The sequence below is a fragment of the Castor canadensis genome, chromosome 13, assembly GCF_047511655.1.
Source record: "Castor canadensis chromosome 13, mCasCan1.hap1v2, whole genome shotgun sequence".
NCBI classification, from domain to species: domain Eukaryota; kingdom Metazoa; phylum Chordata; class Mammalia; order Rodentia; family Castoridae; genus Castor; species Castor canadensis.
The window spans coordinates 24,264,646-24,284,436 of NC_133398.1; the positions used below are offsets into that span (position 1 = coordinate 24,264,646).

Consider the following 19,791-nt stretch of genomic DNA (forward strand, 5'->3'; position numbering starts at 1 on the left):
CTGTGGGCTGAGATTACAGGCATGAACAACTGCCACCAATGACTATCAGTACGTTATACATACTGAAACTACACATCTGTTTGGCTTAATGTTTCACATAATATATAGAATTAGATAAAATTATAGGAGGCCCCTGTTTTGGACTAGGTTTTGCACTAGGCCCCAACAGACCAGACTAAAAGTCACGATGGAGTCACCCACACTAAATTTCCATGTCACCAAACTAAGTTATTATCTGACCTTTTGAGAAATCAGGAGAATCTGAGATAGCTAAATTTCCCAAACAAGCCAACCAGTGTGACAGTGGAACTCCCTGGCCTTTAGTTCTTACATCCTTTAATCCTCTAAGCCTTACAAAAAGTAACCTGAAGTGATCTGATGTTAACCCACAAGTCAGCTATTTTTCTATTGTTCTGTCTCCCAGTCCCCACCAACAAGTAGCTCTGAAACAACCAATCTGTTTTTATTCTTTCTTTCTGCTCTTTTTGGCCCCTCTCTGTCTATAAAAAAATCTGCTTGACCAATGTAACACTTATTCTATTTTATGAAATGAAGTGTTGCCCAATCCTAGAATAGAAAATAAAGTCAATTAAAATCTTTAAACTAAATTATAATTTCATCCTTCAACAGTTGTCATCCTGAGCGAGACGAAAGCATAGCTTAAAAAATCTAAACCCACCAACAATACCAAACCACAATGATGAAGATGTGTTTATGAGTTGCCTTCACACCATTTGTAACACCCCTTCTGGCTGTGGCTGCTAGACTTGGCAAATAAAGTACCCAGTTAAATTGGAACTTTAGGTAGGCAACAACCAATTTCTTAGCATAAGCATATCTTGTGCAACATTTGGGATATACTAATGGTTAAAAAAAAAATTCATTGCTTATCTAAAATTCAAATTTAACTGGTTGTCCAGTATTGTGTGTGTGTGTGTGGGTGTGGGTGTGTGTGTGTGTGTGTGTAGGGAAGGGTGTTTATTATCTTTTCGGCGCTGTTGCTGTTGGTTGAACCCAGAGCCTCCCTCATGCTAAGCACATGTTGAACCACTGAGCTAAGCCTCTAGCCCCAGGTTTCCAGTATTTTATCTGGCTAAACTATTCCTGCCACACCCTCCCAGCTATCCTGCTTTAGCTAATAAAAACATGGATTTGCATCCATTGCTACCCAACTACCAAAGTTACAAATTATCTTTCTACCTGAGTTCAAAACTTGGCTCCACCACATATTGGCTTTGGGATCTTGGGTAAGTAAGTGACCTAACCACCATGCTACATTGCCACACCTGGAAAATGGGTTGATAACAGTTCTTCTACAGCAGGGTTGTTTTGAAGATTATATGAGGTAGTACACAGAGGGTCTAGCATAGTTCTCAGTTCAGTGCAGATAATTATTAGCTGTGTTGACAAGAGAACACAGTGAGAAAATAAAATGGCAAAGAAGATACCAGGGAGCTCTCATATGCAGATATACTCCCTGTCTACACTAGGATAATTGAGAGCTGGGCATGGTTGTGACCTCATTTATTTAACATTCATTTTATTTGACAATTTAGAGTTAGTACATAGGAATGATAAATAACCATTGTTAATTCAGAATATTACAGTTTACAACAGAGCCTTTCATACCCATTTCCTTTAAAATGTGGGGTTACTTTTGGTTTGTTTGTTTTGCAGTGCTGGGGATTGAACCCAGGGCCTACATAAACATTCTTCCTTTGAGCTGTGTCCTGGCCCCAATTTTTTGGGAGGGAGTCGGGGGAAGACAAGGTCTTGCTATGTAGCCTAGGCTGGCCTCGAACTCAGAGATTCACCACCACACCTGGCTGAAAATGTGTTTTTCAAGAAAAACTCAAGACGGGAATTCTCAAACAGGAGTACTGTAAAACTGAGCTATATAATTCTTGCCTGCCTCCCACCTATCACTGTGCCTTCCTCCCCCAACTCCTACCCTGAATAGATCCGAAGATTTAAAGAATCTGCAACGGAACATTTCCTTTAGCCAGGAAGCAAATTTAGAGCGGTCTCTATGTGTGCACACAATGTAGAAAGGCCTTCTGATCCCAAATGTGGCTTTGTGTCCAGAGCCCCTGCTTGAAACAATCCTTCTAATGCCCTCATCAGCAAGTACAAAGGGCGACTGGCTCTCCACCATGGGCAACAAAAGGCTCTCACCGAATGGCTTTTTAAAGCAAAAGCCAAAGAAAGCTGTAACCTGTGGTCTCTATTCACCAGAAGACTCTAACTGCTTTCTCCCTTTTGTAATGGAGAACATCTGCCCTTCTTAGAGAAAAACCTCTTTCCTAGCAAGAAGTTTTATGTACAGAGAAACAGCATCTTTTTCTAATGTGGTTTTCCCATGTCCTTGACAAGGCAATGTGCCCTTTTCAAATGGTCTTACCACCAGAATTTCTAACTTGCCTAAAAGGTACCAAGCAGGATGCTTGCCAAGCAAGTGAGAAATGCTGCATCTGTAAATAAAAATACAGGGCTTTTTTTCCTGAAAAAAGAAAAAAAAAAATTCTGGTGTACTAGAATTTCTTATGCTCCTTTTTGAAAGCACTTGTTTTTAGTCTTAGTATATACAGAAGAGGAGGGCAAGGCAGGCTCCAGCAAGGTGGGCATTTGAGAAGCCATGCATTTTTATCCAAAAGTGACTTCTTGAAGTAGAGATGTGTGTTTGTAGATGGAAAATAGTCCATTTGACATACTAGGAGAGAAGGAATGGCCTTGAAGGAAAAAAGACCTTGTAGTAAAAGGAGAATGTATGGTATTGCAGCATACCATTTGGGGTGCATTTGATGCTACTTGCTCACTTTTCTGTTTTCTTCCAGACCAGATGGGATCTTCAGCTACTGTAGGCAGTGGACTAAAAATGCCATCAACATGGAAGTGAATTTCCCCAAACCGGAGCACCTGCTGGCCTTGAAAGGGTGTATTCCCTTTGATTTGACAAGAGAGGCAGTATTGTAATAATAAATTACATTGTAGCTCTGAAGAGTTCAGCTAAGCAATTTTCTCTTGATTAAGACTACCTGGCCCAGAATTTACTGCTGGATTCTACCAGAACATTAAAGAAGAAACAATGCCAATGCTCCTCAAACTATTTCATAAAATAGAAAGGGAAGGAACATTACCAAATTCATTCTATGAAGCCAGTATTACCCTGACACCCAAACTGGATAAAAACACATAAAAGAAAATTATAGATCAATTTCCTTAATGAACATAGACACAAAAATTCTCAATGAAATACTTGCAAACCAACTTCAATAACACATCAAAATGATCATATATCATGGTCAAGTGGTTTTCATTTTAGGGATGCAAAAATGATGCAATATATGCTAATCAATAAATAAAATGCTCCACATAAACAGAATCAGACAAAAATCACGTAATCTTCTCAAAAGATGCTGAAAAGTCCTGAGACAAAATTCAGCCTCCTCATGACAAAAGCCCTGAAGGAACTAGGACCATGCTTCCAACATAACAAATGCTATCCACAAGAAACCTGTAGTCAACATTGCACTACATAGAGAAAAACTGAATGATTTCCTCTAAAATTAGGAATGAGACCAGGGTGTCCACTCTTCTCACTCTTAATCAATATAGATCTGGAGTTCTTAGCCAGAGCACTAAGGTCAGAGAAAGGGAAAAAAAGGAGATATAAATAGAAAAAGAAGAGAAGTCAAAGTATCCCTTTTTACAGATGATATGATTCTACAATTAAAAGATGCTAAAGACACCACACACAAAAAAACTCTTAGATCTAATAAATACATTGAGCAAAAGAGCAAGAGACAAAATCAACATTAAAGAAAATCAGTAGCTTTTCTATATACCAATAATGAAAATGCTGAGAAAGAAATCAGGAAAACAACCCCATACACAATAGCTTCAGGGGTTAAAAAAAAAAAAAAGCCCTAGAAGTAAACTTAAAGAGATGAAAATACTCTACAATAAAAACCATGAAACAGTCAGATGCTGGTGGCTCACGTCTGTAATCTCAGCTATTCAGGAGGCAGAGATCAGCAGAGTCACAATTTGAAGCCAGCCCGCCAGCCCGAGCAAATGGTTTGCGAGACCCTATCTCAAGAAAACCTAACACAAAAAAGGGCTGGTGGAGTGGCTCAAGGTATAGGCCCTGAGTTCAAACCCTAGTACCACGAAACAAAACAAAAAACCCATGAAACAAAGAAACTGAAGAACACAGTAGAAGATGGAAATACCTCCATGTTTGTGGATCAGCAGAAATACTATTGTGAAAATGGTTATTTTACTGAAAGTAATCTACATATTCAATACAACACCCATCAAAATTCCAATGACATTCTTTAGACTGTCAATAGAAAATACAATTCTAAAATTCACATGGAAGCACAGAAGACCTTGAATAGCCAAAGCACTCCTGAGCAAAAAGAGTAATGCTGAAGCTATCACAATATTGACTTCAAATCATACTGCAGAGTCATAGTAACAAAAACAGCATGGTACTGGCACAAAAACAAGCATGCAGACCAATGGAATAGAAGACCCAGAGATAAGCCCACAAAATTATAGCCATTTGGTTTTTGAGAAAGGTGACAAAAACATGGGCTGGAGAAAAGACAGCCTCTTCAACAAAAGGTGTTGGGGAAACTGGATGTCCACATGTAGAAGGCTGAAACTAGATACCTATGTTTCACTCTGTACACAAAGCAATTAAAAGACCTTAGCATAAGACCTGAAACTTTGAAACTACCACAGGAAAACAACGACTTTCTGAATAAGACTCCAATTACTCCGGGAATATAGTAAGAATTGACAAATGAAATTGCATCAAATTGAAAAGCTTATGTACAGCAAGGGAAATGATTACCAGAGTGAAGAGAACTACCTACAGAATGGGAGAAAACCTGTGTCAGTTATTCATTTGACAAGTAGTTAATATCCAGAATACATAAAGATCTCAAAAAATTAAACACCAAAGGAATAAACAACCCAACCAATAATGGACAAATCAACTGAACAGACTGTTTTCAAATGAAGTTCAAACGGCCAATAAATACATGAGGAAGTGTTCAATACCCTTAGCCACCAGAGAAATGCAAACCAAAATTCCAATGACATTCCACCCCACCCCAGCCAAGGAAACAAACAACAACAAATGCTGGCCCATGATGAGGGTGGAAGGAACCTTTATATACTTTTAATGGAAATGTAAATTAGTCCAGCCATTATGGAAATCAGTATGGATGTTCCTCAAAAAACTAAAAATAGGACTACTGTATTATCCTGTTATGTCACTCCTGGGCATATACTGGAAGGAATATAAATCAGCATACCCATGTTTATTTCAGCATTATTAACACTAGACAAGTTATGGAATCAACCCAGGTGCCCATTAACAGATGAATGGATAAAGAATGTGTGGGATTTACGTACACCGGAGTGCTATTCATCCTCAAAGAAAAACAAACTTGTGTTATTTTCTCTCATATGTGGAATCTTGTCTGAAAAACAACAAACAACAAAGGACTTGAAGATAAAAGGGGGCTATTTGAGGCAGGGTGTGTATATGTGTGGGGAAAAAGAGAGTGTGATGAGGGGTGAGTATATGTGTGGGGAAAAAGAGAGTGTGATGAGGGGTGAGTATAGGTGTGGGGAAAAAGAGAGTGTGATGAGGGGTGAGTATATGTGTGGGGAAAAAGAGAGTGTGATGAGAGGTGAGTATAATGGAAGACATTGTATACATGTATGAAAGGATCGTAGTGAAATCATTAAAATTATGAAGGCTAAAAAAAGATTTTCTATGTGTATTTTATATGTAACTGTATTACTTCAGAATGAGTACAAAAGTAATATTGCATTATTGAGTGACCCCACACAAATGCCATAAAGTGCAGATAAAGCAATTCAAGATTTCTTACTCATCCACTCTCAAGATTTATTTCTTGATTTCCACATGATGGATCCTAACTCTACTCAAAGCTAAAGGATTACCACCTGTAGCTTCCACAGAGGCAGCTGAAGCTGTGAAACAGAACTTAACCGTTCCAGAACATGGTGTTAAATCCAGACTTATGAGAGCACAATAGGTATTTTGGAGTTTCAGCCTAGTTTGAAAAGCAGCACCTAACCCAGTCATGCTCACTGAACAAACAGACTAATTCTGGAATGCGGTGGGGGAGTGGGAATCAAAAACAGGAAAACAGCACAATAGGAGGTCTAGGTCTTAGATTCTTTCACTTGCCAGGAACAATTGTCTAAAAATTGTAAGATAGTTTAAAGGCACTAAATTTTTCACTCTATAGAGCAAGATGGGTAATAGAACACACTGTTTGCAAGAACCAAACTCTAGAAGACATTTGGCCAAAACTCATCAAGTTTTCAGGCACAACAATCTTTCGTCTTGTCATGCTACAATTTAGAGATGTTTAGGCCAAATATGGGTGTTCTGTGATGTTATGCACTGTGAATATGCATAACTAATATACAAAGGGGTTTCATTGTGATATTTCCATTTGAGAAACCTTCTAAAAGGAAGATTAGCTTTTACTTAAAAATTGTATTTGTATAGAAATTTGCTGGTGTTTTTCTTATATGTAATGAATTCTACTGATTGTCAAAAAAGGAATATTCTGAATGAACTGAGTATGGACTGAAATAGTGAGAAGAATAAATTTTCTTGTTTTTTGTATTTTGAATGACTTTTTTTTTTAACTTGATGCTTCCAGAATATAGCCTATTTGTTCTTTATGTTGTAGAGAAATAATTGTTTGGTTATATGTGTACAATTGTCCCAGAAATTCCTAGGCTTGTCAGGAAAATATATAGCCAAGCAGGTGCAATTTGGGGCTTATAGCAAAAATGCACTAATTGAATAAGGTCAAGACATTTCCAATAGGTTGACTCTGGGAAGTTCATCCACCAGAAAAAAAGAAGTTCTGTGACTACTAATTTCTTTAGAAGTCTAGCCAGGTGTGGTGGCACACACCTGTGATCCCAGCACTCAAGAGGCTGAGGCAGGAGGATCCCAAGTTTGAGGCCAGCCTGGGCCTGTTTTCCTTTTATCTCTTATAAAGATGCAGATCGAGTTTAATTCCACCTGGTTAGGTGGAATGATCTCATCTCAAGAACTTTCTGGATTCTGCTTATTAGTAGCATTCTTTTAAATGAATTCTGATAAATGATTGCTCATACTGAATTTGAAGGTAAAATGTTCTGTCCTTTTGTTCAATTACTTTTCCAGTGATTGAATCAGATATTGCAGTGAATTAAGATGAATAGTTTGGACTCTGATGAATCCCTAAAATCCAGTTGTGCTGTATTCTTTCTTTACTTACTTTTAATTACTTTAATTACTTTTAAGTGTAATGGTGTTTTTAAAAATAAAACTATAAGCAACTCTATTGGAAATGCTAAGTAAAAAGGGGGAGGGCAAAGGAGAGATTCTGTTTGGGGGTTTAGTTGGTGTATTTGATTAAAATGGTAACCCAATCACAAAATTTCAACACTAGAGGTATTTCTTTATCATGGATTGTTTGCCGTAATTTTGTACAGTCAACAGAGAAACAAAAGTCAGGAAAATATACAGCCAAGCAGGTGCAATTTGGGGCTTATAGCAAAAATGCACTAATTGAATAAGGTCAAGACATTTCCAATAGGTTGACTCTGGGAAGTTCATCCACCAGAAAAAAAAAAGTTCTGTGACTACTAATTTCTTTAGAAGTCTAGCCAGGTGTGGTGGCACACACCTGTGATCCCAGCACTCAAGAGGCTGAGGCAGGAGGATCCCAAGTTTGAGGCCAGCCTGGGCCTGTTTTCCTTTTATCTCTTATAAAGATGCAGATCGAGTTTAATTCCACCTGGTTAGGTGGAATGATCTCATCTCAAGATTCTTAATTATATCTTCAAATACCCTTTGTCCAAATATGGTCACATTCAGAGGTACCAGAAGTTAGCAACTTGGATGTAACTTTTTTAGTGGGTAGGGGCGTTGTTTCATGATCCACTCTACTGAGTAATTTAAAATTGTCAAGCAGGTCCCTATCATGCACCTGTCCACATCCATGTATTTAGAAGTGTTTTAACACAGATGCTCTTACATCACTGTTCTTCAGAATGACAGAAATTTGGTTATAAATAAATTCACTCACCTGAATTGTTAGAAGCATGGCTTTGTCATTTCAAAAAAAGACACTATTAAAGTGATTCATATAATAGACAAAACTACACTCAGATAATTATGATTTTGCAAAAAAAAAAAGTTATCCCCTTTTCAGAAAGAAAAAAATGCAAGTACTAAGATATATTTGTCTATCACAAGAAGCGTCATGTGGAAGAAACCAAACTACTGTGGTGACTTCTACTGACATTTTCCTTGAGAAGTGTCAATAAATCAAGTTCTATTGTAATTAGAACAATAATAATCCAACTCAAGGCCTCAGAATTGCCAGGCAAACCTGTACCACTGAGGTAATCCCTAGCCTGTTATGGCAATTTGTGTTTTAACAAAGTATTTTGATTTCCCAGGGCAAAAGTCAGAAATAGCCATGAGAAGTGGCCATTAAAGAGAAGCATAGCTGTAGATAAATACATACAGAAGAGTCTGTGGTTATTTAAGGAATATCAGGCACTTAAAGAGAAAAAAAATAATACTTTTAATGTGGATACAAGGACATGATGGATATGTAAAGTATGAGGTGGAAAACAACTTAAAGTCAATGGGAAAAATACAGTTGCTGCGTAATTGGGATAACTGAGGGAGAAAATGTAACCAGGAGCATTTTCCTTAGTTATAACCACCTAGTGGCTTCACCAAGTCCTCAGAGAGGAGGGGCTGGCATTAACGGAAGGACTCGATACAATAATTGTAGGGATTTGTCAGCATATTTAAATAGACTTCTCTTTTCCTTTTTTTTTGGTGCCAACATGCTAAGCATATCATTAACACCTTCAGCCCCCTAAATATATTCCTATTTTGCCATATAGTGGAGTTAGCTCTTGTGAACTAAAAATTCTCTCTCTCTCTCTCTCTCTCTCTCTCTCTCTCTCTCTCTCTGGAGGTACACTCATTAACAGAGAGGAAAGGTGAAATTAAAAATCACTCCTAAATTACAGGAACCCAACTACAACTTCAGTCCAGCATCTGATACCAAGAATGGGTAGATATGCTAAGTGGCAACCTTAAAAACGGAACTTGGACAAGACTTCTTTCTATTAGAATATTCTGTCTGCTCTTATAAACACCAACTCCAGGGGGAGGGGGAATAAGAAGGAGTACTGGAGGGGGTGAACATGAAAGTACCATGTTATATGCATGTATGGAAACACCACAAGGAAACCCCTCACCTTGTACAATTAATACATGCAAATAAAAAAAAAGAATTATTGTAAGCTTTAAAAGAAACAAAAACCAACTCCAGTTTTTAGATCATTTCTTTGTCCATCCATAACCACATCTGCAGCCAGACTGGGAGCACATCTCAAAAGTCAGTTCTCAAAATGACAGCATTCCAAGATGGCAAATCAAACTCCATCAGGTTTCACTATGGGCACCACCCCTCCATCTGTGTGATCCTACACTCAAATTTGTCCATCTTCTCCAGATAGCCAGTAAAACACCCATACATTGTCACAATTTATGCTCTGGTCTTGTAAATTCTGCTAAACATAATTACAGGCAAATGAACTTTCAGCCCTGTAGAGCTATTATTTACATTAGTTGACTTTTTGGCCAATCAGTCTACTATCCTGTCTTTCATTTAATTTCATTATTATTAAAGGCTTGCTGCCTTTAACTTTTGTTAACATGACTAACATTAAGTTCAGCTTTCACATTACAAAAAAAAAAAAAGCTTGAATCAATTCATCTTATATACTATTTTGAATAATTTATAATATTTCTGGGCATGAAATATCTACAGTAATATCCCAATATAAAAGGGACATTATTTTTTTTTGTTGTTTTTCAAAGAAACATTCAGAAGTGGCATATATTCAAATTCTAATCATTCAAGGAAAAATGTGAGAAAGCCCTCCCACTCTCAGCCTTTGTTAACCAAAAAATAGCAGAATTCCAAGAAAGGAGGACCATTGCTTTGGTTCTAGTCCAGGAATGGAGTCTTGATAACTTTTATTATAGATTCCTCAATCTAGGGAGTGATTACAAATTTCATGCGTTTAATTTGAACAGTGATACTTTAGTTGGCTTCCACGTGACTCATTCTGTAAACCTTTGGCCGTTAGCATTCTGGCTGGAGTGGACCACATGCTGCCTTCCTGCTGACATCACTGGAAATCTTGAGTCAAGATCAAAGCTACTTTATGCTTCTCTGACCTTTCTTCACAATGCACAGTGGGGCTTGATTTCTCAGCTCAGAATTTTCAGACTCACTGATCCCATTGAGATTACCAGTTGCAAACAGCTTACATGTGGGTGCTCGCTGAAGGCCTTATGATGGGGCCACTGGAAATCAAGTCTTAGATTCTGGCTTTCAAGTGGTTACTAATCCTTTCCCAGATTTCAGGAAGTCCTATGTCTGGTTGCCTCACCAAGAAGTCAGTGAAGGGAGAAAACCCCAGCAGGGTGAGTGGCAGTGCTCATTCTACCCAGAGAAGCCTGCATAGGCTCCCTTTGCTCTGGAGATGCACTTGGGTTCTCCAAGTGCAAGGTCTCTTACCGTGATAGTCATGTCTGGGCTGGATGTTTCTTCAACATACAAGGCTGCTTCATCTACTTTTAGTTGTGTACTCTGCCATCCGGCTCCTAAACAAAAACAAGCAAATAAAAAGGACCATTTGAGCCATTGGATTCAGCTAACACAGATAGACACATAGCTGTCATTTTGCAGATTCTAAATCCATGTGTCTTGTAAAGAAAATTGATGATGACCCATGGCCCCTAATTTATCTGGTGATTACTGGTTACCTGGTTACCGGGAAGCCTACTTTCCAAGCTATGGTCAGCACTCCTTTTGTTTGTACCTAATCTCCAACTTTGGAGTCCATTGTCCAAGCCCTGTATCTTACACAGAGTTCTTTCTATTCCAAATCCAGAGTAGAGAGGGCAGGGAATGAATCCTTCCAGCTGCTAGGCCTCATCTGGGACTTAAAGTGAATCCCAGAATACAGAAATATACACATCTAATTCAATACCCAGTAGGAATTATTCCAGCGCCAGAGTGGTGGTACATGCGTGTAATCCCAGCATTTGGGAGGACAAGGCAGGCGGATATTGAGTTCAAGGTCAGTCTGGGTTACATAGCAAGTTCAAGGCCAGCCTGGGTTACCTAGTGAGACCCTGTCTCAAAAAAGCAAAAGCAAAAAGAAATGACTTCAGATTATTCCCTGTTCTCAACTCCACACACCCACTGGAAATAAAGAAGCATTTCCTATCACCTTGAAAATGTACACATGTTCTCTCCTAGTCATCAGAGGTATCAGTGTTTTTTCCTAGGCCTCCTCCTCAGCTTCCTCCTCCCCCTCTCCTCTTCCTTCTCCTTCTTCTTGCTATGTTTTGAAACTAGGACTTGCTAAATTGCTCATGCTGGCCTTGAACTCAATCTTCTTGCTTTAGCTTCCCAAATGCTGGGATTACAGGCACGTGCCATCACTCTGGACTTTGTTTCTTTCTTCTTAAGTGATCAGACATCTGTTAGAGAGATGTTCTAACATCAAAGAAGAGACCACGGGCGGGTGTTCTGAAATACAGCTGAATGACCTAGCTTAGAGAAAGGTTTTAGGCAATGACAAGTATATTTTTAAAAACATTGATTTAGTACAAGCAAAGTCATCTCCTTAAAAGCTAATAAAGTAATTTCAATTTAGAGTTTCTCAGAGTTTACTTTAACAAGCATATATATGTATTTTTTAAATGGTACTGGAGATCCAACCCAAGGACTCACACATGCTAGGCAAGTGCTCATATTTGTTTACATTATTGATTTCCTTTCCAAGTAATTTTCCATAAGGATAACACAACTACAACATTCATCCCAGACCTGAGTGAATATCCCAAATTCAAACATTCCGATTGTCTCACCTCATGTTAATTCAGAATTGGCAAACTTAGCTGTTGGCCACATAGTAAATATTTTAGGCTTTGTGGTATTACCTGTTCTGTTGCAATTTCTCAAGCTGTTTTTGTAGCGTGAAAGCATAGACAATACATAAACAAACAGGCACACTGGGCTCCAATAAAACTTTATTTCCCAAAGCAGGCAGTGGGCCAGATTGGTCCCATGAGACACATATTACCAGCCTCTGTGCTAAATCAAAAAACCAGATGGCTGGGATGTAGCTCAGTGATAGAGCTCATTTTTAGCCTGTGTCAGACCCTGGGTTCAATTCCCAGTACTAGATAAATAAATGAATGCATAAATAAAAACTAGAGATGTGTAAGATTGCTGAATCCAGCATTTCTAGCAAGGATCAACTGAATAACCAGGTGGGAAGACACTAACAATGATTGGAATTTACATCCTACCTTAAATAAATTAGTATGATATTAATTAAATTTTAATATGTTAGCTTTGATACCATTTCCTTACTTTTCATTCTGGGTCCTCCAGGGCCTCATTTTACAGGATATATGCACAATGATTTCTCAAGACCTATGGGTGCAATTGTTGTCTCTGACTTGGTGACAGAAATTGGGTCAAAGGAGTTTGCTGACATGCCTGCAATCCCTTCTCAAGAAATTACTGCTTTATCTTTCTAATTTTTGCTCCAATGCTGGGGATTAAACCCAAGGCTTTGAATATGTTAGGCAATTGCTCTCCAGTGAGCTACAGCTCCACTCCTCAGTTTTGTCTTAAATGCAAATTTCTGGGGGAAACTCATTGCTCCTTGCTCTTCACCCTTGGTTTAACTCACTGGTGGATGTGACTCACAGAGACACAGATGTTGGGCGTGATAGGCAATCATATGATGTTTACTTCACTTAATAGTTTGTATTATTGTTCAGCAAATACTCATTTCCCTCCTCTCCCACCATGGGAGAAAGTTTCTTCCCTGAGCCACTGATGTTTGCTTTGGCCAATGGGATGTAAGAAGGCATAGCTATGATAAGCCAGGCGTGCCAATGGCTCCTATGTGAGGCTTGACCTCCTGCATTTCCACTGTGGCATGGGAAATGAGAACCACAGGGAGCAGACTGGGACCCCATTATTTTTTATTATTAGGATATGGGTGTGCTTCTTCTTCTTCTTCTTTTTATTTTTCTTCTTAATTTTATTTTATGCTTTAATTAGCATGCATTAATAGTACAAAGGGATTTCATTGCAAAAATTCCATAGGTGCGTACAGTGTATTTTGAACAAGTTCACTCCCTCTATCATATTCCTATACCCACCCTCCCCCCTCTTTTTCAAACAGTATTTGATGGGTTTCTTTGTGCTCTATCATCTATCTATTTTATATTTAATATACATTTAACACACTGAGTATCTTCTCCCTCTACCCTCCCGTTAGACCCAATCTTCACCTTGGAGCCAAGCTAAGGGTAGATAAGTGAACCCCAAGCCCAACTACATATGCATAACACTAAAATCTATTGGTTTTTTGGATGGTTTGTGAGTCAGTATTATTGTAACAGCTAATAGTCTAACCAAAATTATAAATGAAAATCATCTTAGGTCAAATACTCGTGTGTGTGTGTGTGTGTGTGTGTGTGTGTGTGTGTGTGTGTGTGACAGGGTCTTGCTACGTTGCCTAAGCTGGCCTCAAATTCCTGGGCTCAATCTATCCTCCTGCCTCAGCCTCCCAAGTAGCTGGGGCTATAGGCACATACCACTGGGTCTGGCTAGATCACATCATTTTTAACAATGTAAACACAATTCTCTCTGCATCATGAAAATTTCACTTACAAGTACTGATTCTCACCTCCACACATTATTGTACTTTGGGAAGTTATCTTCTCCCTGCTACAATCATGCCTTGTGTGAACACTACAGACTTTATTCAAAGCTCTGTGCTTATAAGAATGGGCTATGAGAAAACATTAATATTCCTAAAATTTTAGCCTGCACCAAGAGAACACTTCGAATTAGATAACCTATCATTTCCTGGCAAAAGTGAAAGAAAACAGCCATGGTATTTTAGTTTAAAAACTGTTATTAATCCTAGGCTAGGGTTATAGCTCTGTGGTACAGTGCTTGCCTGGCATGAATGAGGCCCTGAGTTTGATTCCCAGACCACAAAAACAAAACAACATCAAAAAATTTACTAATTCTGATAATAAGCTATAAGTCGGAAATATTTTAAAAGCTAAATGTGAGCTTCCTCGGGGAGAAAACTGCTTGCAGAACAAAGCAACTCTGTGACTCTTTTGGGTATGAAAAAGTGGGTCCTAAGTCAGAGGAGGAGAGAGGAAGATGGGGAGAACTTGAAAGAAATTGGAACAAGAATTGGCAAGGCAGAATAATAAAAAGGAGTTCGTTTTTATTGTTGTTCTTTTGAGACAAGCTTTCCCTATGTAGCCCAGGCTGACTTCAAACTCACCATACTCCTGCCTCAGCCTCCTAAGTGCTGGGATCACAGGTGTGCAGCACCACACCTGTCTTAAAAGGATTTTTGAGTCAGGTATAGTGGTTTATGCCCGTAATCCCAGCTACTGGGATTGGGAATCACCATTTTGGAAAATGAAAGTGGCATTTTCTGATGGATAAGCACCCTCCTATTAAGAGTGTCAACTGTCTTTATCTTTGGGTTCTCAAGATAAAAAGGTCTCCTGCCCTTTGGCATTCACATAAAGGTGGTCTGTGACCATCTCCTGGGCAGTGCACATTTTCCAAGATTCTTGGCACCGTGTCCTTTTCAGATTTCACATTTGCAGGGAGCTCCCATGTGCACATGGTCCCCCGAGGTCCAAATGTGGGGTCTCATCCACTTTCTGCCAGACAACACTACACAAGACAATGGAATGGATAGATCTCCACTGCAGGTCTGTGGGGGAAGGAAGAATGGTGTCCTGCACAGCAGAATAAAGAACACAAAAAGGAACTAAATGTATCATTCCACCAGAGGACAGAAGGAGCACTTGAAACGCTCCAGAATACCGTCAATGCCTTTCAACCCTGGCCTCCATGTTTGAGTCCCGAGAGTATCTTCAGTCCAGGAAGATCTATGATTTACAACTATCACACAAACATTTCAACAGCTCAGATGTGTAATTGTATAAGACAGACCTTCCAGACTGATGTATTTCTATTAATTGAATTATGTAGAGAAATAATATAGATACTAATAATATTCTATTATTAATTACATAAGCACAACCTCCTCTGATATCAGGGAAAGAATCAGAAAGAATTTGGCTTGGCACTTGGTGGCTTACGTCTGCAATCCTAGTTACTCGGGAGGCAGAGATCAGGAAGATCAAGGTTCAAAGCCAACTCAGGCAAGTAGTTTGAGAGACCCTATCTTGAAAATATCCAACACAAAAAAAGGGCAGGTGAAATAGTTCAAGTTCATGTTTGCCTAGCAAGCCCTGAGTTCAAACCCCAGTGCTAGTACCAAAAAAAAAAAAAAAAAAAAAACTTGACCTAAGACTTGAATTATATCACACACACACACAATTTCTACAGAAAGTACTTCACACAACCATTTCCTCTTATATTCTGCTTTCTCTCATTGCTCACATTATTATTTATAACTTCTTTTTTTGTGGTACTGGGGCTTGGTCACAGGGCCTACACCTTGAGCCACTCCACCAGCCCTTTTTCATGTGAGGTATTTTTGAGATAGGGTCTTGCAAACTATTTTCCAGGGCTGGGCTTGAACCACAATCCTCCTGATCTCTGCCTCCTGAGTAGCTAGGATTACAGGCATAAGCCACCGGCGCCCAGCTTTTATGACTTCTTTGAGAAATCATATTTGTTGTTATTCCTACGACCTCTAGCAATACCACTCTATTTTTATTCAGTGTTTAAAAGTTCTAATCAAACCTTCAGGAAAAAATAACATCTTCCTTCCAGAAGATGGTAAGTTCTTATCTCCCCGCAGTATGAGAAATCGAGAACTGTCTTCTTGTAGCCAAAGTATACTTAACATTTATCCATCAGGGACGAGTTTCCAAAGATCTCTCAGGTACAAATAAATCAACTGCCATGAACTTTTTAAATTGCTTTTGATACATTCTCTCACTTAGCTACACAGTCAGGAGAAAAGTCCATTAGCCCACGCTTCCTAGCACGGACGTGTCTCATGGTGTGCTCTGCTAACTTACACAGTTCTTTTCCTGGCTACTGATGGCTGCTGGGAACAGTGTGTGTGAGAGTTGACAGGGCAGCACAACTAGAATGATGCAGCCCAACTCAGGGCCTGGCTGAGAAGCCAGGGTCATACAGTAGGATCTTCAAGGAGAGGGACTTAGGCTGGAAGCAGGTAGCCCTAGGGGCTTGAGTATAGTAGTAACCTGTAGACAAAAGAGTTTTGCATGTCTGAACAAAAGAAGACAGAATGTGACAGACAATGAAGACAGCAAGAGAAGCCTGGCAGGGCATTCCAGAGACAGATACTGGGTAGCTTCATTCTGATACTGGTTAGTATAAAAATGAAAAGGACTGGAGGCTCAGAAGGAGTGGCAGCACTGCACGGGATGACACTGGCTATGCTCAGTCTCCCTGGAATCAATGGGCATTTGTAGGTGGAAGCAAAATAAGAAAGAGACAAAGCCAAGTCTGAATGGACCAGAATGTGCAGGAAGGGCCCTTTCCTGGCTCATCTGTGCAAACAGATTGGAGGTGAATTATGGGCAAAGCAGGTCATCAGGGTGATCATTAGTGCAGCCCACCCTAATATTCCAAGTTCTTCCCCTTGCAGACATAGCAGGACTTCAGTTCCTAGACTCCTTAGAGTTGGTGAGGTCACGTGACTAGCTCTGACTGATGGGTAAGGGCAGCAGTGACACCTATCGATTCTGGGCGGGAGCATTTGACTGCTGAGGTGGGACCCTTCACAGCACCCTTCTCTCAACCACAGTGACTGGCAATGTTCCAGATAACAGCAATTCGTTGGCCTAAGTCCCAGTGTAAGTTCCAATGCAGAGCAGAAACACAGCCAACTCACAATGGCCATGTAAGAGGGTGAGAACTATTGCTTGAAGCCATGGAATTGGCGGTTGTTTATTTCAGCAGCATATCCTAGCCCAGACTTTGGAGTGGTAGAGTTCTTCCCAGACTTGCCTTCTCTATCACCTATCTCAAGTTCTCGTTATTAGAGAGTTCCTTGGATAAACTTGCTGTGTTCTGTCCTTTAAGTCAATCCTGCCATTTAAGTGTGTCTCTTCAGCCTCACCATGATGGTCCATACTTTCTTCTCTTTGGGGGACCACTCTCCTCTCTGTTTGCACTGAGCCCAGCACTTACGCACAGTTTGTGTGCATCATAGGAAGGGCATAGGTTCTATTGACAAAGGCCAAAGGCCACATAGTCCAAACTGTGCTCAAAAATTCCTGAAATCTTCTACAAAGTACAGTGAGTGAGCCCAACACAGTCACTTGTTCCAACTTGGAACACAGCTCCTTCTCCTGTTATGTACCAGTCACTGTTGTTGGCCTGGACTAAGAGGATCAGACTATACAAAAAATGTATATCTTCAAACTCAAGAATTTCTCCAGGGTTTTGATGCTCAGGCTATGAGAGACATAGGCACTGAGACAGCCGTGGGAACAGCAGATGACAGGGTCGTCATTTAGGACATTTTGGCTGCAGGTAGTAGAAAGACAATTTGAGGGAGGCTTAAAAAGCAGAAGACTGACTGCTTCATGCAACAAGAAGTCCCAAGGTAGAGGCGACCAGAGGTGCCCAATTCAGTGGTCCAATGGTGTCAGCTGACCCCTGTAATTCTCTTAACTGTCCTCTATGGTCCCAGGATGGTCAAACAGTTCCATGTGTCACAAAAATGTCCAGAAGTAGAAAACAGGCAGAGTCTCCCTCGTCACTTTTTTTGTCATTTTTTTGAGTCAGGGTCTCCAAATCATGACCCTCCCCTTCCTCAGCCTCCCAAGTGCTGGGATTACAGCCATGTGCCACCATGACCAGTTTGTCCCTTATCTCTTTATAAAATTAAAGAAGCCATCTTCAAAAGCATCCCACCCAACCAAGCTGACCCTTAAAGTCTCACTGGTCAAAGAGGCAACACAAGCCTATTCCTAAACCAATCATGAGAAAAGGGAACAGACTTATAAAAATTGGCTTGGAATTATTAGTATTTTGTGTGTGTGTGTGTGTGGGACTAGGGTTTGAACTCAGCACTTCACACTTACAAAGCAGGAACTCTACCTCTTGAGCAACACCTCCAGCACATTTTGCTCTAGTTATTTTACAGAGGAAAGTCTCTCAAGCTATTTTCCCAACTGGCCTCAAACAGCAAATCCTCCTGATCTCAGCCTCCTAAGTAGCTAGAATTACAGGTGTGAGCCACTGCACACTGGCTTGGAATTATTTAATTAAGATTTAGCCCCTGAGTTGGGGAAGGTCTCAGCTTTCCCTGAGCACATGGCCATCTGGAAGATGAACAAAAGGACCAAACAGGCTCTTGGCCAGCAAGAAAGAAGGGGAGAGATTGACAGTCACCAGAGAAACAACTTGAGATCTGTCACAGCAGGGCATGAACAGACTGAACGACAGGCAGAGTCACTTTTTCAATTTCTATTTTTCTTCTCTCTTTTTCTCATTAATTTTGTTAGGAAGACACACTGAATGCATGTAAGTGAAGTACTCAGGTAGTGCTGGGACTCAAGGGCCAGGTCCCCCGTGGTAGTGTCTTAGCTCAGCCCCAGAGTGGCATCTCGACTTCCACCCTTACTGGGAACTCACAGATCTGATCATTAGTCCCACTAAGGGGACACTGATTAGGGCCTGAACAGGGAGAGCCCTGAGTGTGTCAGACAGTGTTTGATGATCAAGATTGCCTCAGTGGGACCTTAACAAGTAGCTAGTAAGCACTCATGGGCAGGGCCTGATATACAGCTAGTCTCTTAAAGTGGGGCAACCAGGTTGGGAGGACAGGAACTTGACCGTGCTCAAAAGAAGAAAGAAGAATGCTAAAGGAGAGGAAGGGAGGGCATGGAAACAGCTCCCTGTCTCAGTTGATCCGCTCTAGCTAAAGAAACAACTGCCTGTGATTGGTCCTGTGCTCCAGGGCACCATGGGTAGGAACCACATGGAGATGTAGTCACTAGACATAAATCATCTGGGTGGTAAGACCCTGAGTGCTTTGAAAACAGGGCTGTCCATTCACCCCATGCCCACCTCACACCTCAGTGAGCACAGTGGGATCCAGCTCAAGGTGGGGGGCTCATTAAATACTTCCCAAGTTGAACTGGAGTGGGTGGGGGCTCCAGGCATCTAAGCTGCTTTCTCATTGGGGGAGAAGGCTCCTCTAGAGCCCTCAGCTTCCACCTCACCTTTCTATGATCAAAAGGGGCAGCTGACATGGACTGCCTTAAGAAGAGCAGAGCCATGAACAGTTTGGAGAATAAAGGTTCCTCAGGATGACCTATGTAGACAGGTTTGTGGAAAGAACAGAGGAAACAGTGAAGGGCTTTTGTTTTCTGGGACTTTCTGGAAGCTTTCTCAAAGGCTTCCAACCTTCATACTCATCTGGTTATTCTCTTCCTTTTCGCACCCCTGCCTCAACCCTCACCAATCCCATTGACCTTGACTCAGCCATGGAACTACGGGAAGTCTAGAGCCCAGCCTTTCCTGTTTCAGTGAGAGAGAACTGTGCCACAGAGGTAGAAAAGAATTTGCCAGGTCTCCCAGGCAGTAGTTGCTAGGCTAGACAGAAAGAGACAAGAAT

General features: G+C 40.4%; 1 protein-coding gene and 1 pseudogene across 6 annotated transcripts in view; one reads left to right on the forward strand and one right to left on the reverse strand.

Moving 5' to 3' along the window:
* Positions 1-19,791, reverse strand: part of Palm2akap2 (PALM2 and AKAP2 fusion) — a 457,408-nt gene that overhangs the window by 122,704 nt on the left and 314,913 nt on the right. For all 6 annotated transcript variants that reach the window (XM_074051288.1, XM_074051287.1, XM_074051285.1 and 3 more), the window contains one exon: positions 10,668-10,753. In XM_074051288.1, the coding sequence (XP_073907389.1) occupies positions 10,668-10,753 (86 nt within the window). The remainder of the gene's footprint in view (positions 1-10,667; positions 10,754-19,791) is intronic.
* On the forward strand, positions 5,163-6,793 carry LOC141415388 (shieldin complex subunit 3 pseudogene; annotated as a pseudogene).